This window comes from Physcomitrium patens, chromosome 16 (genome assembly GCF_059467195.1).
Source record: "Physcomitrium patens ecotype Gransden chromosome 16, ASM5946719v1, whole genome shotgun sequence".
Classification (NCBI taxonomy): Eukaryota; Viridiplantae; Streptophyta; class Bryopsida; order Funariales; family Funariaceae; genus Physcomitrium; species Physcomitrium patens.
The window spans coordinates 11029586-11054677 of record NC_143425.1 but is presented as its reverse complement, the minus strand read 5'-3'; the positions used below and the strand labels follow the sequence as shown (position 1 = coordinate 11054677).

The 25092-nt window shown below is 29.9% G+C and overlaps 1 protein-coding gene across 6 annotated transcripts; it reads left to right on the top strand.

Moving 5' to 3' along the window:
- The first annotated feature begins 10068 nt into the window (after nucleotides 1-10068).
- Nucleotides 10069-13341, top strand: LOC112293951 (proline dehydrogenase 2, mitochondrial). 6 transcript variants are annotated; one of them, XM_090256979.1, is made up of 6 exons: nucleotides 10105-10400; nucleotides 10704-10917; nucleotides 11087-11241; nucleotides 11451-12096; nucleotides 12346-12586; nucleotides 12866-13341. In XM_090256979.1, exons 3-6 carry the CDS (start codon nucleotides 11110-11112, stop codon nucleotides 12897-12899), a joined length of 1053 nt encoding a protein of 350 aa, XP_090113105.1. In that variant the 5' UTR covers nucleotides 10105-10400; nucleotides 10704-10917; nucleotides 11087-11109; the 3' UTR covers nucleotides 12900-13341. The 6 variants fall into 6 exon arrangements, with proteins under 6 accessions (XP_024399744.1, XP_090113105.1, XP_024399747.1 ...); XM_024543976.3 differs by having other exon boundaries at nucleotides 10069-10400; nucleotides 10704-11241; XM_024543979.3 differs by having other exon boundaries at nucleotides 10127-10400; nucleotides 10746-11241.
- Nucleotides 13342-25092: the final 11751 nt, after the last annotated feature.

Below are 25092 nucleotides of genomic sequence, written 5' to 3'. Positions count from 1 at the left end.
ATAGCTCTTGACGGTATCCATAAACACTACGGCGTGTGCGACGCGCGCAACTTCGTCAGAGGTGGTGAAGCGCGTGTGCAACGCCGTGAGCGCTGCCTTGCCGCTCAGCGAATCGGCGATCTGGTCGGCGAATCCATTCACAACGCGGCCCCAGTTGTTGTCTCGGGATCCTCTTCTCAAGGTATCGTCCATCGCCACAAGAGTCATCTTGCCCTTGTGGTTCACGAAAGCGTGGCGGTGCTTCTCCGGGTCCTTGCCCACGTGCTGTGACACGCTCAGCATGATTGTGTTCCAGATCACATCCGGTGTGAGAACCAGCGGCAAGTGAAAGCTGAAGGCCAAGTACACGGCCGCTATGAGTGGATTCTTGGCCATCGCGTGCCGGTCTCGAACGAAATACGCAGCTGGGTGGGAGAATCCCTCGACGGTCCTGGTGCCAGCCAAGGAAATCGCGTGCGTGTCCCCAATGACCCCAGGACAGACCCAATCGTTGACTGCCTTCAGGTCTGGTTGAACGTCGTTCACTTTGAACACCACCATGGTCGGATGCTGGGATGTACAACAACAGAGCAGTTCGTATACTCCTAGAGAGCTGCAGATGGTGTGATGGATAAAACTCAACTGGGCCTTCACGCTTAAACCTTTGTCCAGGTCGCTCGACCCCAGAGCCACAGACAAACACAAACAAGGCTCAAATATTGTCGGGGAAGACCGCTAGTACATGCGGTCTTCACCGATCACTTTGAACACCATCGAAGAGGACTGGATTGACCGAGGGAATGTGTGCGATGACAGTGGCTGCACATCCGGTGTGACTGTGGACCTTTACAAGCAGGCGTTGGAGACACCTTGTTTGGAGCTGCGTGATCTGCAGACAAATTTAAGAATGGTGGTAACAACTTGGACTACCGGCATCGCGGTTCACTCATGTTGCCAACTTGAAGGTGAAGTTCGTGCATCAGCAGAGAACCGCGACCTGATAAGGTAACAATGTCGGAATACGCTGTTGGTAAGTGGACAAAGTCTTCGTTAGAGTACTTGGGTGAGTATTTTAGAGCTTAACATGAAACTTGGTCAATTCAAATTTAATTTAGAATCTTTTTCCTTTCACGATCACTGTATTGATGGGTTGCATGTGAAATGGAGAGTTTTAAACATTGACCAAAGTACAAAAAAATATTAACAACATTGAAGATGGTCTAAGTCTTCCCTCAATATATACTAGCTAGCAAAGAATCACTCAGAGGCTTTTTAAAAACCATAACACTTATAGATAAAGTATCAAAATTGTGGGATGTTTCTACAATTACTTCTACAATATTTAAAATTTTAGAATTAATTTCTACAGCCACATTGAGCACTTCTTAATTTGATTTGTGTTAATAAAAAATTCTCAATGTTTCTTGAAAAAAAATAGTATTTACTTCATTTATTGCAATGTATATGTACTTTCTTCTATATACTGTAATATATGTATTTGTGACAGTGCATTTATATTAAATATATGAAAATTGATATTAAATACTTTAATATTTAGATTTAAAAAGACAAAAGCCAAAATCACCAAAATACATGATAATAAATTATAAACACTAATTTTGTGGTGCATACCATATGAATGTTAAAAATGTACCTTGTCTTGAAAAAGATTGTCACACTACATATGGTAATACAAACATAATTAATTTTGGGTATCCCCTTTATCAAGATCCCTTACCAAACAGAGCTATCCCAAAAGATTATCTCATAACATATGATAATAAAATTCAAACGATAACTAATTATGGATATACCCTTATCAAGATCCCTTGTTAATTATATCCATTTGAAAGTATCTTACTTCCAAAACCAATTTCCATTCCTGTTTCCAAGACCCTAATTATAAATGTAAATTTATTTTCAGATTTTATGTCACAGTTAATATGAGAAATTGTAACAAAACAAATCATTCTATATGTTTCATCAATTTAGTGTATGTATAGGTATGTGTGTGTGTGTATATATATATATATATATATATACATACATATGTGCATTTATTCTGCATCTAATTATTGGAATTTTATTTTTAAAATACCTAATAAATAATAATAATAATAATAATAATTATTATTATTATTATTTTATATGTATTATCAATCTTTTAAAACTTTAGGAAATAAATTGATATATGCTTGAAAATTATCTCATCTACCATGATAATATATATATATAGCTTTGTCTAATCAATTATTTTTCATGTAAATTACATTATAAAATTATAAAATAATATTTAATTTTTTTAATTAAAAAAATTATATCTTATTAACTAATTTTATAATGTTTAATCTTAATTTTTCTAATCAATCCATTCATAATCTTATTAGAATTATAAAAAAATCATAACATATGAAATTTTATTACACATGTAAAATATATATATTTTTTATTTATAAAATGAGGCAACAAACATAACTGCCTTTGCTTTATTATCATATACATGCGAAGTAAATAATTTGTGATAATATAAAATAGAATTTATCTAATTTACTTAATTTTTTTTTCATTTTTTTTGTAATCATACTTCTAAAAAAATATTATTCTATTAGATTTTTACTTCTTTTGTAATTCTTAATAATATTTTTAGATGCAAAATTCTATTCTAACTTTTTTGATATGCTTGTACTTAAATATGTTTCTTTTGTATTTATTTAGGAATGTTTTTCCACATCCAGCAAGCATAGCCTACAATGTTTGTTTATGCAAATTATCAAAATTATTTATTATTTCATATTTCTAATATATTATTAAAGTATATATATATATATATAATTTTTATATTTTTAAAATAATATATATATATATATATATATATATACTTATATATACAAATACTACCAAAAATAATATCCAACTTACTTTAAATTTCTTCAAGTATAGAATAATATTAGTAGCAAGGATAGATGGTTTTTATATAAATACTTGTTAGAACTTATATTTGTATAAGTATATGATTAAATTATAAAAAGAAAATATTGCTTTATTTTATATTGTTACATATCAAGGACATGAATCTCTATAAAATGCTAAAGAGATAATACACTCTAGTATTATTAAAAGAGAAAAAAAGAGACAAATCAAAGATAAATACAAGTTAGAAATTAGAATAAATATTTTTAAATACCTAAAGATCATATAATCTTTAAATAATATTAAAATATAAAAAATATATTAATGAGATTGAAGAAGGCTTCACTCTTATTTTTAAAGACATGACTTGTGACAAAATTGTGAAGAGATAATATACTCTTGTATTACAAAAAGAAAAAAAAGTAGATAAAGAAGAGTGAAGAAGATCTCATTCTTGCCTCTATATATACCATCTACTAAAGTCCTATGTGACAATGTCATATAGGCCATATGACACATATCTATCTTATGGAACATGTGTCTAACTTGTAAAACAAGTTTATGATATGAACATGACATGACCAACTAAGAATATAAGTAGCTAATATATGCAACATGAAGTCAACCTCTATGTTAATTTTTAACCTATTAATCACTTACAAACACTTGAAAATTCTACAAAGCTTCTAAGAAGCTTTTTAACAAAATATTTATTAATTTAATTTATTTTTATTTATTTCTATCTAATTCTACTTATTCTTAATTTTACAACTAAATATAATAATAAAGATAGAGTTTTATGACATGATTTGCTCCTTCAAGCAACAAGTTTCATAAAGAATTGTGTAATTGCTTCATAAGTTGATAAAGTCCAATATTCTTTAAATGATATTAAAAACAAATTCTAATCTTTGTTCCACATAAAGGTATTTCACAGGTCTCTTTCAACTATTAATAATGTTCCATATTAGAGCAAAAAGACCATCTAATTATTTGATTATTATTAAGGTCTTTATATTTATTTTTGACCATATGTTTTATATTCTATCAAGTATAGTATCTTCATCTAATAATATCACTAAGAATTAGAAATTTCTTCCAAAATAGTGGTACCAAATACATTATATCTTACTATCTTTTTAAAAAAGAATATACCTTTCTTAAAGATCTTTATCACAATTATAACATTGTTTAGATTGAAACAATTTAAGTTCTTTGTGTAATAATTTTACAAATGACAACTATTGAAATGATTTTTTATTTTATTTTTTATATTCCATATTTATAAAGAAGTTATGTATGTTTATTCTCAAACTTTTTTTTATTTTTTTTTATTATTTTTTTTATTAATATGATCTTATTGTCAAAACTTAGTCTTTGCTTTTGATAGATGTTCTTAATGCAAAGACAAGTTCTAACACATTTATTAGATTTTCATATCGCTTTCATGAGCATTCACTAATATCACATATATGCTAATGTATAAGCTATTTGAATTTATTTTGACACCTTGTTGAATTTATGACTTCTTCAATTTCAAAGTCTTAGTTGTTATCTATTTCTATATGAGGTCATTGTAACAACTTTCTTCTTTGGATGTTGGTTGTAAACCATATCTTAGTGATAAGAATTTAAAAAAAAACATTAAGACAAAGTATAAATTAGTATATAATTCTTGAAACAATCTTGCTACTATTAATTGCCACGTTTTTATTAAAAAGATGTATTTTAATATCCTAAGGCTCTACAATGTCAAACTCTTTATATTTCAACATTCTAGATGTAACTTTCCATGTTGATATATATATATATATATATATTTGCACTTGTCCCTACAACCTTTGCCTTTGGTACAACCTCATGTACTTATACTATTGAAGTTTTTCTTGTAAATACCTCTTCTTTTGCACAAACATTTGAAGGTTTCTAATGAGATTAAAGTTTTGTACAATTTCCAGAAGTAACTTATTTTTCCTTCTTTAATCCATTTGTATGATTACCATCTTTTTTCTTTGAAAAATCTAATAAAATTACTAGCTTAATGGATTTGGATAGTGAAGTACATGACTTCATGGACTTTTTTACTTGAGAGACAGACTTTTTCTTGAAGGATATGCAATAATTTTCTTAGCACAAGCATGTTCTTTATTTTTATTTTTATTACTTTTTAATTTTTTTAATCTTTTAAATACACAATAAACACCAATTTCTAATCTATAGTGTAGTGATCTTTGAAAATCAGCCAAGAAAACCATCAAGACAAAGTACAAATTTTATTTTGATGGCTTTGTCTGTGGAGGCCCATGCAAGGAGTCTTGGCCCTTGACTCTTCCCATTGGCTAGTCAGTGGGACTATCAAAAGGAGGACTATCACCCCACCAAACCTCTCCACAATTGTATTATGTAGCAGGGTCCATATAACAACATCCTACTAATTAAAAGCCTCTAATTTTGTTGGATATAAATATAATAATATGAGGTGTGCATGTAAAAATTTAAGGTGTATTTGTAGCCTAAGTCTATAAAAATTATTAAAGTTGTAAAGCATTTTTTTAGTGGCTTTTAAAAGTTGTCATACTATCCAACAATGCTATAAATTTAATTTACATCATTAAAGTTTTTATAAAATTATGCAAAGTATATATCATAGGTATAATATTTTTTTCATATAGTGCAAGCTTAAAATATTGCATCTATATATTATATGTATAAGATTTATAAAATATAACTATAATATTTATGTATACAAAAAGTATTATAATTCTACTTAATAATCTATGATAATATTGGTGAAAATTAACTTGTTATAGTTATTAAAGCCACATTTCTATTGTATTAATGCAACAACTCCCTTGCAATTTTATGATTAATTTTCCATCCTCATTCTATATCCATGCTCCTTGCCCTTCATTACCAGTACAAATGTTTAAAAAATTCTAATTGTCACTAGCTTGGAAGAAACTTTAAGTGATTCAATGATTATAGCGGTGAAACTTGGATACTCATTGTTGCACATAAAGGTACCATTATTAGGATTTCTCTCAACCACCACCTTTCTAGGAGCTATATATATCATATTCAAACCTTCAAGCTCTTCATGAATATTGTGAATTTTGTCATTTGTTACAATATTTATACAAGTTTTGTGGACACGATTGAAAAGATAGTCTTTGATAAAGCCATTAGATTTGATAGAATATGGTCCATTGATATAGGAATTATGATGATTGTATGAAGTATTGGTGCCAATGGACCTTGGCCACCATGGATTAGCAAAGAGTTGCAAAGTGGAAGAAGAAGAAGGAAGTGTGAAACAAGGCTCATATCAAGTTGAGAATAGGGATTGAGAGCAAAAGACAGGGAGAGGAGGGGGTTTTGGGTTGAAAGACAAGAGATGGAAACAAAGGATGGTAGAAGGAGGGAAGAGTTTTGAGACAAGAAAATAAGAATTGAAATAGAGAATTTGAGATTGGGACAAGAGACAAGAATGAAGAATGGAGAATGGAGAATGAAGATGGAAAATTAATCTTGACATGGCAAGGGAAGTGTGGCGTTAACAAAATGGATGTGTGGCTTTAACAACTCTTTTATTATATCACTTAATAATTTAACAATTAAATATTTTCTTGTCAGTTAATCTATAATAGATTCACAAATTGTCATGGCATCTATTCCTAAAAATTGCATAAAATAAAACTATTATTATGCAATTTTACAAAGAGTTACTTAGCTTATATTCTTACCTTTGTTCATCATTTGTGTGTCATCCATGTGTATTGATAGAGATGTATGCTAGGTAACTATACTAGATTTTGTAGGAAGCTCAATAATGGTTACAAATTCTTACATTGCTCTAAAATATTGGTTTTAGGTATTTAGGATTAAAAATTTAAGGTTTTTACAGACAAGAAAAAGATAAGATTAGTTTTAGACTGTTAAAAAGGTTTAAAATGCTATGGTATGGGGAGCCATTTGATTTTTTTTGTTTATCCAGCACAACTAGGTATCCTATTCCTCTACAGCTATTAAGATGTACCTCAAATACTTAAATTTCAATGTTGCTATTAAATTGGTACATTGTATCTTAAACCTTGGGTAACTTAGCCATGAATTCATATCTGTATGCATCACTACATTTTATTCAAACAATATTGTGTTGTGTGTAGATTTATTTATATTTATAGAAAAATTTAAAGGCAATATGACAAAGACAAGAAGCCCACCATTTAGATACAGAATCTGTGACAAAGACAAAGGAATTATCCACTACTGTCACAATGCTGTGCCATTAGGATATATCATTATGAGAGGTTGTGGATTCAACCTCAACGGCATTGTCAATGGCTGACAATACAATTAATGATCCAATGATGGAGAGAGAAGATCATCCTTGCTGTGTGTAGAATCACTGCACTATTACATATACCTTTGAAACATACGACTTGAAAGTGAGATTGGCAGAATCAATTCTACAGCTACCACCCAATATAGACTCTGTTCATGATGGTTCCATCTCTGTTGAATATTAGGGTTTCCACCACATGCTTGTCAAGGTGTTCATTTGAAGGACTAAATGCTGCTGGGAGATGAATGGTGAGGATCTGTGTCCGCGTTGTCAAATTGAAGAGTTACTCAATTGGATTCCAGCACAGTCTGAATCCAATTGTCAATAGATCCAATTTCAATATTCCAATCAATTCTCAGTCCAGTAGTCAGTGGTGATGATTGTCAATCAAAAGGGTCTTTGAGTCAACAGCAGGGTTCGAACCTGCGACGGACTTTGCCCAACGGAACTGATCTCCGTCGCCATCACCACTCGGCCATGTTGACTGCTGCCCTGTCCCCGCATGTGGGCAACTAATTATATATACACTAATATTCATATAAAATCCTTTAATCAGTCTAAACAGAGCGTTCAGAAAATATTATAATATTTAGCATCATCTTACTTTGGTCCTCCACCATTTATAGCTCTTTGCACTTTTTGTACGGTCCTTCAATTTTAAACTTTGGTTAATGAGATTCAAGTTTCTTTTGTATCAATTCATTATGCTTTAATTACATGATTCATCATTGATCATGTTGTACAATTCTGTACTTCAAAAGCTTTTTTAAAACAAGGTGGAAATGAATTTTATTGTATTATTGTCCTATCAGAAATATAATTTATGCTGCAAGAATTATCTTATCTAAGGAAACAATAGAATGGCTTAGTTTTAAGTGAGTCATTGGCATTCATTCAACATTACATTACTTCCTAGTTTTGCAAGGCTTGTGTTGTGTACAAACTTTACATTGCATATTCAATTTACAAAAAAATCATAGCAAGAGCTCCATGAATGATTGAAATGGATACATTGTTTTTATAAGCAATAGCTTTATTCCTATGTATTTTTTGGTAAAGTATACATACATACATACATACAATAAAAGTAAACTATTTGAAATATAATGATTTTCTTAAAGGTTAAATAACCCGAAATCGAAATTGAAAATCTAGAAAAATTATGCAGCTAGTAACAGATTTAAATTTTTATGAAAAGGCTATTAATTTCCCATAAGTTTTTAAGTAGGTTCAAGTTATTTGGAATGTTTCTTTGAAATTTTGATCTGTGAATCAAGAAAGTATTTATTTTTAATATACTCTGAATTTAAATGAGGAATGAATAAGGCTGTGAACTTTACATCATTAGAATGGTGTAAAAGAAGAAATATTCATGCTGCATAACATTATTGTTTCTGTGAAATCAAAGTGTTAAAAACGATTTCTTAACTCTTTTGGCTAAAATTGTTGAGCATGCATCAGGGCACCTCCTTGCTCACGCACATGAATGCTAATAGCCAATGAGCAGAAAGTTTGTAGAATTAAATTAAAAATGGGAAAAAAAAAAATAAAAGAATTTTTTTTTGATTTAAAATTCAAAATATTCATTTAAGAACTATTAATAAGTTCCGAGTTACTATCATAAATGACAATAGTATCCATGAATTATTTTAGTATTATTGACATTTAATAACCACATCAGAGTTTTTGAGAATAAGATGTGTAATTTCAAATGTATGCATAAAATTCAACAAAATTCTTGTATGTTAATTAATTAGTTACATTTTTTGTTTGAGCTATGGTTGTACAAAACGTTACATTAAATTTTGATATTGAAATAAAATCTATTTCAATGTATTTGCTGTAGATAAATTTTCATGAAATGTCTAGATTGAAGTCATTATTATCCTAATTTTTAAAAAACTTCAACGAAAGAAAATTCATTTACTGAAAAAAACTAAAAGAATATAAATATTTATAATTCCCATCATGTCTAAAAAAAATAATGCAATAGAATTTAATGTAAGAAAAAAAAAATAATTATACATTTAAATTTACTTGCAAGTTGCAAAAGTTATTTACAGAATATTTAGCATGAAACATATATATATATATATATATATATATATATATAAATACACACACACATTTATACATTCAACCAAAAAAGTAGTTAAAATATTGGAATCAAACAAAGGTAGATTCATCCCAATCATACAAAATGGATGTATTTTGTTAAATTACAAATATCAAATCAAATGAAGTATGTTATTATAACAGTTTAGCAATATCGTATAAGAAGATTATACAAAATTCACATTTCATCTTTGTTAACTTAAATTGAGTCCATTTACATAATTTTTGGTTTTACATTATGTTTAAAAGTATATTTTGATCATTGAAAAAAATTGGAATTAAATTAATTTATTAATTTATTTTAATTATTTGGAATTGTAAGTTCAAAATTTAAGACTTTAAGCATGAACTTAAATTAAAATTACTTGTTAAAATCTAAAAATACAGAATACATTATAAAAGGTTTTAAAATCTAAAGACATACGAAACAAACCGTACAGAGAAACGAACCGTTAATACAAAAATCAAACTAAATTTTATTCGAATTGAAGGATAGGCAAGTAAATAACAAGCTATTCCTATTTGCGCCTCAAATGCAGACGCCCGTGTTGAAGGGTCCTCAGATGTTCTCCCAAATCCCTCCCGAGCTGATGTGTGTCCCACGTGGAAAGCATTTCCAGTAAGAACGTCTGACGTGGAGAGCAATCGGGACCCTTCTCATTGCTGACGTGTAGCTGCATAAGCCACGTGCATTTCCAGCGACGCACACTCCCAGGTGAGCAGTGCTCGTGGTTGTAAAGTTGCATTCGATGGCATCTATGGCCGTGCAGTTGTCACTTCCCCTGCGTTGCAATCTCTGTGTCGATGCCAGCTTCGATCGATTGCGACTCTTTGTCATGAATTCACACGTCTCCCTTCCGAGTTCATCCTCCGTTTCTTTTCAATTCTTATATTTTTTTGGAGCTCCTGATCGTGATTATTCCAGTGCGATTTGGTCTTGTGAAGTGTGAGAATTTGTTTTGCGAGTGTCGGTTGATTGTTTTCTTGAAAGTGGCGCGAGCGGCGACGTCACCACCTTGTGAAAGCGCTCTACTGATCTGTGCCAGTGGAAGTGAGTAAAGAAGTCCTTCATGCATTTTTTCCTTTTTTCTTGTTGCTTTTCCAGAGAAGATTTTCGAACTATCTGAAGAGTGATCCTTGTGGTAGATCGATTGTCGAGGCTAACAGTTTTTTCCCTTGCACGTTCGCGGCGCCAGGTTTAAGAGTGCTTTATTTGAGTGTGAATTTTCATTGAAAACTTCACTGGTAGCAGACCTCCGGGTGATCTTTTTATGATTTGAGTTGTGTGAGAGAGACTTTGTTGTCGTCTCTGCGAAGAGAGTTCGAATCACTGATTCTTACTTGCTTTTCCTAGCTTGAATAGAGTAACTCAGCCTTCCATGGCATGGCGCAGCAGCCGGGCTCTCTTCTGGCGAGAATCCATACCGAGAACCTTGACAAGAGCCCCACTCTTCACCAGAGCTGTAACAACATACGACACACCTGCGACTACGCACGACACATTTGACGACGTGCTACAGACGAAGGATGGCGAGACTCTCTTTGCAGGATTGAAAACTGCCGAACTTGTAAGGACACTTTTTAATCTACATCTGGTTGCATATGAGCCGGTGGTGGACTTGAGCCTTAAGGTCCTCACGTCTCCTTTGATGAAATATAGCCTGTTCCAAGTACCTGTAAACCAGGTAGTTAAGGGCACTGCTTACTCTCATTTTTGTGCTGGAGAGGATGTTGAAGAAGCCTCCAAGACCTTACAAAGAATGTGGGAGCTAGGGCTACGCGGCATTTTGGACTATAGTTCTGAAGACGCAACAGACAATGAGTCTTGTGATAAAAACCTTCAGAAATTTGTGCACGTTGTCCGTCAGTCTAGTCGTCTTCCTCAAGGATCAGTAAGTACAGACTGATCAAGCTTCTCCAGAAATCAGTAGTTTTTTTTTTTTTTCTCCTGCATTCCTGCTATTTCAAGGACGCCTTACTCTTTTCAAATGTATTTTTTCGTAGGATGTGTCTTTGAGTTAGTCTTGGTCCATCATGTCATCATTCACGCATCTGCTTAAAATTGCGATGGTTTCTGGCATTAACTTTCACCATTTTGCAGGTGAGCACCTCATGCGTGAAGATCTCTGCCATTTGCCCTATCCAACTCCTTGAGCGAGTCAGCGATCTATTTCGATGGCAGCATGTACATAAGGAATTCAAACTGCCATGGAAGCAGGACGTGATACCCTTTCTGGCCGAGGAAAGCCCCACACATCACGTCACTTCGCCTCCAGAACCTCTCACGAAAGAAGAAGAAATAGACTTGACACTTGCTCATAAGCGTCTGAAAGATCTTTGCGAGGCGTGTGAACAGGAAGGTTTACCTCTGCTGATAGACGCTGAATACTCGTCAGTTCAGCCTGCCATTGATTACATCATTCATGCTGCTGCGGCTGAATTCAACAAGGGCGATCGGCCTCTAATTTACGGAACTATGCAAGCATATCTGAAGGATTCATTTTCGCGACTTAGCCTTGCAGTGCGGGGTTCTCATGAGCGGGGACTTTCCTATGGTGTGAAACTTGTACGCGGAGCTTATTTATCTCGAGAAAATGAAATGGCATCATTTTTGCGGGTTCCTTCTCCAATTCATCCAAATATTGAAAGTACACACCGTTGCTACAATTCTTGTGCTGCATTCATGCTGGAGCAAGCAGCTACTGGAGATGGGGCAGTGATGCTTGCTACTCACAACATGGATTCCGGTATGATGATTGCATTTTATTGTCGGAAATTCGCTTTCGGTTAATGATGGGTGTAACAACCAATAAGACAGAACATTCTCGAATTCTGTAATTTTTTTGTAACTTATCCAGTGGAGTTCCAGTTCCTACAGCACTAGAGGTCTTTCAGGTTTTATCATCATGCCTCTTTTCGCAGCTTATCGATGTTATTGACTACTGAGGAACTTGATACACTACTAACTGTTAAGCTCTATGATTGGTGGCTTGCAGGCCGTATAGCAGCAGCCAAAGCTCTGGAGTTAGGATTGTCGAGAGACGATCCTCGAGTGCAATTTGCCCAGCTAAAGGGCATGGCTGATTTGCTATCTTTGGCATTAGCACAAGCAGGCTTCAGAGTAGTAAAATATCTTCCTTTTGGTCCTGTTTCCGAAGTAATTCCCTACCTTGTCAGACGCGCGGAAGAGAATCGTGGTCTTCTTGGCAATACTATCCATGAACGCCAGGCAATCAGGTAACAAGCTTTCCTTCACATGCTATATGACATGGTGCTCGCAAAACTCTGGTAGGTTGGGATGATTTCGTATACTTTAAGGTTGAAGTATAGGAAATCATCAAGAATGAACAAAGGGTGCATCATTCTGTCTATTATGTTACGTGCGTCTTCAATGCTGAATGTAACATCTTTTAAAGGAAGCAGAGTCCTTGAAGGAACTCAAAAGTTAAATAGTAGGTGCATCCAAGATTGAATCATGTTTCTCATGCTATCTCCGGTTGTCATGGGGATGCTTAGGACGGAGCTTCGAAGACGATTGCTGCAGTTTTAGAACCTGCTAGGACATCCGAATTCAGTCCAGAACTCCAAACAAATTGACTCAGAACCTGGAGTTTCACTCAACACATTTCCCACAACCTTCATTGTCGAGGTTGCTTATTTTTCACATTCTTTCTGAATGTGCGTACAAAGGTTTATCTGCGCCTTGCGCAAGAGTCGAGTAGACAATTCTTCCCTCTTAGACTCTTACATGTACGAAAATCAAACAAAAAAAGACACATTTGTAGCCCTTTCTTACTGGTCAATCCTACAGGACATGTATAGTTTACTCTAAGAAACGGCAGATCCTTCGGCAAAACAGTCTGACATCTCCCACCAAAATTCATTGTTGATACTCGTATTCAGCAGTTAGTTGGATGAAAAAAATCGTTGAACTCATCTCATATTGGAACATTGTTTTATGATATATGTGGAAAGTCAACTACTTCAGATTTTATCATGATTACTAAATGTTGAAATTCCTGGATCAACACCTCACAACTAGTGAATGCAGTGGTTTTGCTACACAAGTAGCCTTTTGAGCCTACTCAGCTGCTTACTAAAGAAAGACTGAGACCACCTGTCAAACACATCATTCAGAGTGACATAGTAACATGTCTGCATACTTGAAATTGAATTGGTTCACTTAATAGGTCTCATGTTGGTTGTTAACTGTGCCTAGAGGTTCATGCAAGCTGCAGCTATCATGAGTTTAGGATGTCAAGCTTTCAATGCATCAGCCATGTAACCACCCTGCATGCATCCAAGGGGTGGTGGTTCAGTAACATTGTAAATCCTTAGCATTCCCTATCAACAAGTAATCTCCCAACCCACAAAAGTTTTACAGCCCTTCTCACATTTGCAATGGCAGGCATTGTTAGCATTGAAGAGTAAAGTGTTAGTACACTTTAGTCTTCATGCATGTGTGTGTGTGCACACACACAAAAATTCATTTTTAGGTTTTCTGAACTAATGAACTTAGCTAGCAAAATTAGATGCAACAAAAACAAAACCATAAATCATACTTCCATGATAATTGAAGTTTATTACACACAAGCATGCATATACAAGAAAAATTAAAATGAAGTTAGGTTCAAAACTTAGTTTTGCTCACACTAGCTTAAACAAATTTAGAAATCTGTCTACTTGCTTTTAGTGGCTATCACAACTCTAATGTACTTGTGCATGCTTCTATACAAATTCTTACACTCATTAAGAGTAATTGAAGCCCAACAATTCTCAATATGCTCCCATTATTCTAGCATTTTTTTGGAAGGTCTTTCATATTGGTTCAATCAACATTTTAAAGTTTTCCATAAATTTTGATTAGATTCAAGTCTAGAGATTGTATCAACCACTTCAAAAGAATAAATTCTTGTGAATTGAGCCAACAACACACACTCTTGGATATATGCTTGGAATCATTATCCTATTGAAAAATCAAACTAGTAGGATTTAAATTGTATGCATGTACTATATGAATTAATTCTTATTCTAAAATCTCTTTCTACATGTATTTATCTATTCTTCCCTTAGTCCTATACATCATAATAGAGCCATTTGAAATCATGCAACTTCACATTATTACTCCTCCACCTCCAAACTTGATTGTTTTTTGCACCATTCTAGCACTTGTACTTTGCCCATTACAAAACCAATACCAATTGCAACCATCAAGAAAAAGTAGTTGACTTTTATTTCATGAAAGAATATTATACAATCCCAATCATCATCAATTTAATATCAATGAAGTTTAGGAAATTCTAATCTTACTTTAATTTGACAAAGTATAAGCTTTGGTTTCTTTTGCTTCTCTTTGTATTTCAAACCTGCTTCATGTGTTATTCATACTAACATGAAGCTTCTCACTTAAGTAATTTCCAACTTTATTTGTACTTTCTTTGCTACTTCTAGTGATTTCTCTTAGACAAGCATTTTAATTAGTTGCATTGTATATCCTTGGCGTGCCACCAAAACTATGATTCATATCATTCAAATCAATCAAATGTTAGTTAGAAAATTGTGAAATCCAACTTTGAGACATATATAAGTTCCTAGCAACATTTCTAGTATTCTCACTCTTCCTCAATTTCTGCAAAGCTACTACTTCTATTAGCTTTCTATTAGCAATAAAGAGATATCTTAATGAAATCATTTTGATTAATTTGCAAAGATAATGTACATTAATGATGGACACAATTATATTTATGAAGGCCAAAAATGTGCCATGCTTTCAATCACATTCAAAAAATCACTTCCACATGTTTAATTTATAATTTAGATTGCATCATGTCATTGAAATCCAAAAATGAGTATAACTGAATTTTAGAAATAATTCATTTTGATCCATATCTTTTTCAATTTATCTTATATTATTAGACTTTTAATTTGATAGCCACATCAATTATTTATAATAAAACTTAAATTATCAATTGATTTAACTATTGTTATAATAAAGTATAAAATATGAATGATTAATAGTAGAGTTATTAATTTCATACTTAATTTGGACCTAACTTCATTAAAAATAAAGTTAAGTAAACTTAATGATCTTTAACTTTTCAAAAGCCTTAAAATTTGTCTATCTTTTAAAAATTTCTTTCAATGAAAGAAAATTTATAAAATGAAAGGCAACCAAGAATTTTATACTACATAAGTTGGTTGTCAACTGATTTAAGTTTGTACAATTCTTGAAGTGTGGATTTATCAATAGTATTAACTTAAATGAATTATTTTAAAAATATTCAACAAAGTTATAATTGTCAAGATGAAGTACACACATTTGGTTTAAACTTTTGTGTTTGGCAACATTCCAAACCTATCAATATTATCTTTTTTAAATTTTAACTTTATAATCTTTATTTGAAAGTACATACTCAAATATTAAAGTTTGAGAGTTTGTTCTACAAAAGTTGACATAAGCTTAAAATCCTCATATATGTGAAAAATCAGCAAATAAAGATGTATATATTTTATAGTATCTACTTTCAAAATTTCTTAATATTATGATTTTTTTATTTTAGTTTATTTTATAAAACATAGGCCTTGGATTAATTCTAAACCTTATAGATACAAATATAAATATAGTATGAAGTCATTTATTTTTAATATATAAATTATTAACATAAAATATTATGTATGAAAAAAGTATAAGATTAGAAAAGTGAATAATGTAATATTTATCTTTTGATTACAATCATTGAATGTAATCAAAAATAAATCTCAAGATCATCCAAAGTCTATTTCTACAAGTATATATTCTACATTATATAATTAATTGTGGATATATAATTTTCTATTATTATCCAAAATTAAGAATAATATATTCTTAAGATTATCAAAGGCTTATATAAAAAAATTGACATCATAATTTAAAATTTTTAATATTTATCTTTTAAATATTTATTCAAGTTAAGAGTTAGTTTAAAAAATAAGAATTTTATTTTTTATTTTTTATTTTTTTTTATCAATTTCAAGATTATCAAAAATAATCTTATACATCTTTCAAATTCTTTCATCTCTACTTCCATCATATCTTGCTTGCAATAATCTATATAAAGTGTGCTTTTATACTCTTAATTGTTAATTTTAATACAAATGGATGTCTATTATTGCCAAACTTAATGGAAGTCTACCACAAATAATTTATAATCTTATTGACTATATCTTTTAAATATTATAGATAAGATTTTTAATTATAAAGGCATCCATAAAAAACTATTCTATTAAAGACTTTTAAGTCTACTTTGCTATGCATTGGTATATATAGTTCAAAAGACCTCTAAGTAAAACTATTTGCAATTAATTGACTTCCATCATCATCTTTAGAATTATCAATATTTAATAGCTCATTCTATAGATTTCTACTTCTTACATCATTTAAGACAATAAAAATATTTTTTATTTTTTGAATATGTTTTAAGATGTATTATTGTCATAGACATATCTATAATTATCAAGATAATATGAATAGATAAAAATAGATAAAAATAAATTAATTTAATAATATCTTATGGAAAAGCTTTCTAGAAGCTTTATAAATGTAATTTTACCTTTTTACATGTCTAAGGTGATTGATAGGTTAGAAACTTAGCCAACAAGTTAGCCACATGTCACATGTATTGATAGCTTGTGGTACAAGCTAACAATGTAGTGCACATATTGAAAACTTGTCTTATAAATTAAGTCATGTGTCTTGGAAATTGGACACATGTTGGAGTTCCTATAAAACATTTCCACCTAGTTCTTAAGTAAATAATATATAAAGAGGCAAGAATGAAGCCTTCTTCACTCTTGTCAATATTTTTTTTCTTCTTGTCTATTTTTAATAGTCTCTAGTTTATTAGCCTTTGGCAATAGCCATTCTAATTTTTTAATAAATATATTTATTTTCTTATTTTTAGGCTGTCATCTCTTGTTTATTCATTTCTTAAAAAAATTATATTCTATACAAAAGATATACTTGAGATTTCTTATGCAAATCTTTTAACTTATTCTTTAATATAAGTATTTATTTTTAAGCCTTTAAATTATTTACAAAGTATATTATTTCAAATATGGCTATTTAGAGCAATACTTAATATTGACTTGATGATTCCATCCATCCTAATAATCTAAAATTATAAACATTAAATAATTTTCTTTTCAATTAAAGTAGTTTTTTGTAATTACCAATCAATTTTAAATATTTGGTAGTTTTTTTATTAACCTAAAAAATTAAAAAGCTCCAAAATTTGAATACAAAAATAATTTATATAAAAATAATATCTTTAAATTTATAAAGATATTTATATATTTTTTTTCTATATTATGGCATCTACTACAATTGTACCATAATTTTTTTAAAAATTCTTGTTTTATTAAAAATATCATTTGATAAACTAAAGTTTTTTTGTCAACAACCAATAGAATAGTAGAGTCAAGTTTTCTAATTTGAAATAAAAATCACAAGCATTAAATAAAGATGGTAAGATATTACCAATATATATATATATATATATATATTACTATATACCACTAAAATTATCTTTGATGTTTTTTTAGAAATATTTTTAATCTAAAATAATACCATTTTATTGTATATATTCTTCATTTGTAAGGCTATTATCTTCTAAATGACTTTGACGCATTGTCTTCTTCAAAATTTTCAATCTTATGTAAATCTCAAGAAATGTATGCTTCTTCAATGGATCTATAAAGTGATAATTCTTTATCACGAATTTCAATTCTCTTAGATAAGTATTTTGAAAATTAGATCGTTTTTACTCTCTATACTTTGTTAATAAGTGTAAAGAAAGCATTTACTACTAAAAGTTTTTATCCTTAAAATAATTTCATTATACATCATATTAAGACTAAATACATCAGCTTTTAAAGCATCTATCTCTAGCAAGGATTTTTCATCCATATTCTTATTCCTAACCTCATGTACCATATCTCCAATACTACCTACATTAACTCATGTACATACTTGTGAAGTGTTCTTCACTTTGGCCTTTGAAATACCAAAATCCAACTTTATATGTACAATTGATAAATCAACCATCTTTATGACATCAATTGAAATCAGAATAATATTAGTAGGCTTCTGGTCATAATGTACTACCTTCATGTCATGTATATAGCACATTCTACATAAAGTTTGTAGTATAATATCTATTGTAATTGCATCTAAAAATTGATTTTTTAATTTTTTTTATTTTTTTATATGTATTTTAGATAAGGTGATTTATCTTCATTCCATGACGTATTCAAACCTTTTTTTTTTCTTTTAAAAAGCCACAATATAAAAACTTAATAATATTTGGATGATTTAATCTACTTAAAATATTAGTTTTTTTAAAAATAAATATTTTAAATTTCTCATTATTACTAAAAATAGTTTTTAAAATAATTTATAAATTAAATTATTTAGTTAAATATATTTAACTAAATCTAACTATATTAATATATTTAAATAAATAATAGCTTGTTTTGTATACATTTTTTGGTAATTGTTTGCACCTTGGCTTGAATTGCAAAGTTAGATGGTTTGTTAAATTATAAAGTTGTTACTAATTTAAATTGTACACATTGTTGGTGGAAGAAGAGGTGTTATTAGATTAGTCAACAAAGATTGTTGTACCTTGCATAATTCTTTTAAAAAATAAATAATTATGTGAGCCCATTTAGATTAAAAACTAATGTATTAAGCATGTGGTGGATTGAATAGATTTTAGTATAATGGCAAGTTTATAAAATTAATTTTTATAAAGCTAAATGACTATTGTTTTGAAGTCTTCTATTTTATATTTTTTTTGTTATTAAAAGTGATAAAATAAATAGGATAATATATTAATTATAAATTAAAATTATATTTTATTAAAATATAATAGACTTAGTTCAAGTAGATATTAGATAAGAATCTAATATAACTAAGTTATTTTATTAAATAGATTTTTATTTTTTTATATTTTTATATTTATTATAATATTTTTTATTTATAATACTTAAAATATTTATTATTTTAATCTTACATAATTTTATATATGAAAAAATATATATTTTAATTATATATTTAATAAAGTCTACTTTTGTTTATATCAATGAAATATTAAGTGACTAATATATTTTATCATTTTTGTAATTAAGTCAAGGATCTTATTACTTTGTTAAAAATATATGTAAACTTAGGTTAAAGAATTTTTTGTATGTTATACATTAATAGATTTGGAACACCTAATTAGCTATAGATGTAATTATTTTTTGTATAAAAAATTATATTTTTTGATGGAAGAATGTGTTTTTGCTTGATAATTGAATAATGTGGAAGAATGAACATAAAGTATGGAAAGACTTTTAAATTGGTATAGAAATTAATTTTTTTATAAAAAATTAAAAATTACAAGAGTGTGGTAATGAATTAATACAATGACTCAAAAAATTGCTTCAATGTTGACATATTTTGAAAAGAATAGTGTATTATAGATGAATTATAGTGAATAATGACACATGGTTTGTATAGCAAATAAATTAATCTTTTATAACTACCAAATGAGTCTAGGTTGAAAAGAATCCATTAAATAATTATGGAGCTTTGACTAATCCAATTTAGAACAATATTTAAACGTTTTTTTGAGTGTGGTATCCAATTACATATCAATACTTTGTAGGACCTCCTTTGGCCTTGATAACTACTTTTGACCTCCTATGCATACTTTCTATTAACTTTTGGTACAAATCTACTTTAATATTATTTTATTTTGTACCTATTCTTTTCCATAATTCTCAAACTTCCTTTGGTTTTATCTTCCAAGTGTTGAGTTGGCATTTAAGATGTTCAATGGAATTAAGATCAAGAGATTGAGAAGACCAATCTATTACTTTAATCCCATGATGATCAAATCACTTCCATGCTAATTTTGAGTTATGCTTAGGGTCATTATCTTGCTGAAAAATCACCTCCTCCTCAGAAATGCCAGATTCTTTAATGCTAGGAAGTAGGTTTTTTTCAAGAATTTCTACAAATTGCTTAGCATCCATCCTCTCTTCAATCTCTACCATCCTCCCAATTCCATTCTATTCCATACAATCCTATACCATTATATTTCCATTACCATATTTAACTATTTTTTGAATCTTTTTGTCAAGTAAGGAGTGACCTTTTTGTTTTCACATCCACTTTTTGCCATCTAATCCAAATTTGCTGATTTTTGTCTCACCTAATCAAATTATCCTCTTCTAATCTTCCATAGTCCATTCCTTGTATTTTAGAGCAAAATCCAAGGGTTGTTTCCAATAATCAATAGATAGTAGTGGCTTTTTTTTCTTCACCACTGCTTTCATATTGTATTTTTTGAGAACATTTTAAATAGTTTGGATTGACACAAGATTACTGATAATATTGTTAAGGTTTTTAGCAACCTCAACAACATTTTCAGCCTTCTTAGTGTTGATTGGCAAATGATTGCTCTTTGATCTAATACATTGAGTTTCTTTGGTCTATCTAATTTAAGGTTTTTACTATTAAAAGTAATATTTTTTTACTAGTTTAGATATAGTAACTTTATTACAGCCAAGTTCAGAAGCAATTTGGCCATAAGATTTTTGAAAATGAAAAAGAGCAGAGGTAATGTTGTCTTAGAGAGAGCGGAGAATGGATCTCATAGTTGTCCAAGGAATTATCATGGATATAAGATTCTAACAAAGAAATATGTCAAGATTAAAGACAATGAATGAGATTGATAGCAAAAGTCGTTCCAAAGACTATTATTTATACTATAATGAAGATTACAAAAGTCTATGGTACTTTCTATGGAAGTTTTTAGAAGTCTAAAGAAGCTTTTAGAAGTCTAAAGAGGCTTCTAGAAGCCTATGGAACTTTCTAAAAGTTTGTGGAAGATTCTATAAGCATCTAAAAGATTCTAAAAATTTGTAGAAGATTCTAAAAGGTCCTAGAATGTGATAATTTGAAATATATCTGTGTTAAGAATTGTAAATAAGAATGGTACTTTTATAGCTATTAGTAAGTATTAATGATATTATTAGATTAGTAATAATATTTTTATAGTAAATCTAATGATGATAGAATGTTGTAATATTGAGTAACTGATAGAATCCAAAAATGAGATGCCACACTCAAAAAATTGTTTCAATACTACTCCAAATTAGATTGATTATAGTTCTGTAATCACCTAATGGATTTTTTTCAATCTAGACTTATTTAGTAGGTAAAAGAGTACTTTATTTGCTATACAAACCACGTGTCATTATTCACTAAAATTCATCTGTAATACACCATTCTTTTCAAAATATGTCAATATTGGAACAATTTTTTGAGTCACTTTATAATAAGTGCTTCTAGGTCTAGGAAAAATAGATATTATTATTCTATTTAATAAATATAGTATATAAATTTGCAAGTTTAATTTTGAAATTGTAGATTTAGAAGTAAAAAATAAAATTGAATCAGTGAGCTTAATTGAACAAGAAGAATTTCTTATAAAAAGTTAAAAATTACAAAAATGTAATAACAAGTCATTGTAATTAATACTACTAGATCTATCAAGTGTAGATATAATTGTCTAAATAAATAGATGTAGTGCATGCAATTTTTAAGTTAAAATTTGAAACTAATTGAGTTAATAGGAATTCAGATTTAATTAATATTGATAGAAAAATTAAGCAAATTTATGATTTTTTTTCTTATGGAACTAAAATAGTGGGTAGAAATAATGGTGGTTAAAAGTTATGTTGATTAAAGTATACAACAAGAACTTTTTGGTGTAGTTGGTGAATGTGTATAAAGGATATAATTTTGTTAGATTTTTTTTAGAATTTTAGTTGGTTTTTTTATTCAATGAAAAGAAGATGGGTGCATTTGAAGAACTTCATTTCATGATGTTGCATTTTTAATGTAAATATTTTTGAACATGTTTATAGCTTGTTAAAAGATATTTTAAATTATATATCTAAATTCATAAGATGGATTTGTTTAGAAAGAAGTCATTTAAAGTTTAGAATTAGTAAATTCTACATTAAAGTTATACATTAAAAGTAGGTTATTAAAATAGATAGAAAAAGATGAAGTACCAGTTTTATAATTATTTAGGATAGATGGTTTATTATAATAAAAATTATATATGTTTTTTATTTATATCATATATATATATATATATATATATATATTATAATAAAATTTTATATCAATCCAATTTGCATATCTTTGTTAATAAAATAATATTCATCATACATTATAAATACTTCATAAGTATCAAATATGTATTTTTAAAATATAAACAAATATATTGTATAAATCATATATATATCATAATAATTACATGCATGATTTATTTTATCTAAAAATACTATTATCATGTGTGTTTATTTTAAATTTAATTATTTCTTTAAAAATATGTAATAATTATAAAAATAGTGTGTATGTATATATATAGAATAAGGCTATTTTTAATTTGGATGAAATATATTGCTGAAGTAGATCAAATATTGTGATTTATTTATTTTTATAATATTTTAATTTCAATTTCATATAATCTATATATACTACTATGACTATGGTTTGGATTGTTAATTGAATGATGATATTGTTGATTTATCAAAAATAAATATTAAATATAATTAAGTTTATCTAATATAAAAACAAAAGGTCTTTTAATTTAGACTTTTTAATGGTCACCAAATATTATAGAGGGGTGGAACCAAATTAAATGTAAAAAAAAAGAAAAAGAAATTGTACAAAGGATGATAATAATAGTAAAAATAACATGTGAATATATGTATATGTATATATATATATATATATATATATATATTCTTATTCATTAGATTTAGAAATCATACATGTATATTAAAACAGAAAACAATTAAATAAAATTATAAACATAAAATGCTCAAAACTATATTCATTTTTTTTTCAAAAAGTCAATAAGAATTTAAATCTTATTCTACAGAATGGTTTCTAGTTAGTAAAGGTGGTTAGTATTGAGGTTATTTGATAAATATTATCAAATCTGTGATCTAGAGTTTAATAATTCCACAATTATCGTTCAAAGCCAGCAATGTGAGCTAGGACAAAATTGGCTAGGCAAACATGAGTTATCCGACGTTTCCCAAAGTTCTCTAACGTTCCCGAACAGAACCCCAAAGTCACATGACAACGAGGATGGTGGGATTTGAGGATGGGGTCGGAAACAGGCGTAGCAGATAGAAGGATGAGGGGTCGATTACATCCATCGCCCTGCAAACCCATCCACGAGTTCTCATCCACTGATGTCATGTTCTAGGGAACTGTGTTCCAGGGGCACCAGTCCGGTTATTTGGAACCCAGTGGACTTGCAGAGGGCCTTTGAGTCCGGAGGGGATTGCGGTCCTCCGCAGTATTTAGTGTTTGTCGATGGTCCAGGGGTTTGGTGGTGGCCACCGCAGCTTGTGGCACTGAGCGATGTTCAGGGGCGGAGGTAAATTTCTCTGTGAGAGCTTTACGTCAGAGGAGAGATTCACCAATACGTGGCTTGGCACTGTCGGAGGTTGCGGAGTTTAGGTTCGTTGTACGGTTCACAGTGGTTGCTACATCAGGGTATGCGTTAGGCTATGTATTAGGTTTTGAGGGGCTTGCGAATTGCGTTGCGTGGCTTTCGGTGTTCCCACGCGTATCATGATTGTTGAGAGACCTCACTTCTCCTTTCAGTCTTCAGTGTGGGATAGCCATAAGCCATTGATTTTGTGTCCCTGTAACCTTTATTAGTTTATCCCCCCTGTAGGTGCCCTGTCGGGCTTTAGTGTCAAGCCCCCGTGGTTTGAGGAGCACGAGCGTTGTGTGGAAGGTGATTTCGTGTCTGCATGATTGACCTGTTTCTTGTGCCGGAGAGGATCCAGTCTGGCTTGAATGGAAGTCGCGAAGTGCTTTTTGGTGGAGAGCACTTGAGGCGCTCGTTTTGTTGTATTCTTTAACGCCTGGTGCATGTGTATTTGAGAAGCGGCTCTGAGCGAGTGGTGGTGGATCATTTGCGGACAATCTGAACGATGAGATGTGATTTTCTTAAAACCTGATTGTGAAACGGCAATCTTACTTCACATGAAAAGACCATGGAAGCAAACTATATATATATATATATATATATATTTTTTTTTTTCAATAATTTCAAACAATATCCCATCTTGATTTTGTAAACTAACAAAATCAATTTCATCTTCTCACCACCTATTAAAAAACTACATGCTAGATTTATTTAGAATTTCAACAAATCTTATCAAACTCTTTTATACAAGTTGTTCCATAAACCATACAATTTTTCATCCTACAAAATAAATCTATACTTCTGAAACTAAACCATCACTCTTGAATAATCCTATAACCATGGAATAATATGAAAAATTGTCAAACATACAAGATATTTGTGGAGATAATTGGGAAGGTTCTAAAGATTATATTGGGACATTCAATGTTTTATTGAAGAAAAAACACATGTTGAATAGAAACCAATGTACTAATTTGTGAGTTCTAGAGAACTAATTTTGGATTTAAATTGTTATAGTGATATAATAAGTGATATGCTTTTAAAGCATTATCCTAACAAAATTGAAGACATCATATTTGCTACTTTTAATATTGTAACATGTCAAGAAGTAAAAGTTAATGTTATATTTTTACATGAGAGATTGATCCATGCAAGTAAAGAAGAAGATTTTGAATATAATACATCTATAAA

Bases quoted from the DNA above. Each gene is read 5' to 3' on its own strand.
- LOC112293951 (XM_024543976.3), top strand. From the start codon at position 10,729: ATGGCATGGCGCAGCAGCCGGGCTCTCTTCTGGCGAGAATCCATACCG. The intron at 12,097-12,345 runs GTATGATGATTG...GGTGGCTTGCAG, and splicing joins TACTCACAACATGGATTCCG to GCCGTATAGCAGCAGCCAAA. The intron at 12,587-12,865 runs GTAACAAGCTTT...GGGGATGCTTAG, and splicing joins CATGAACGCCAGGCAATCAG to GACGGAGCTTCGAAGACGAT.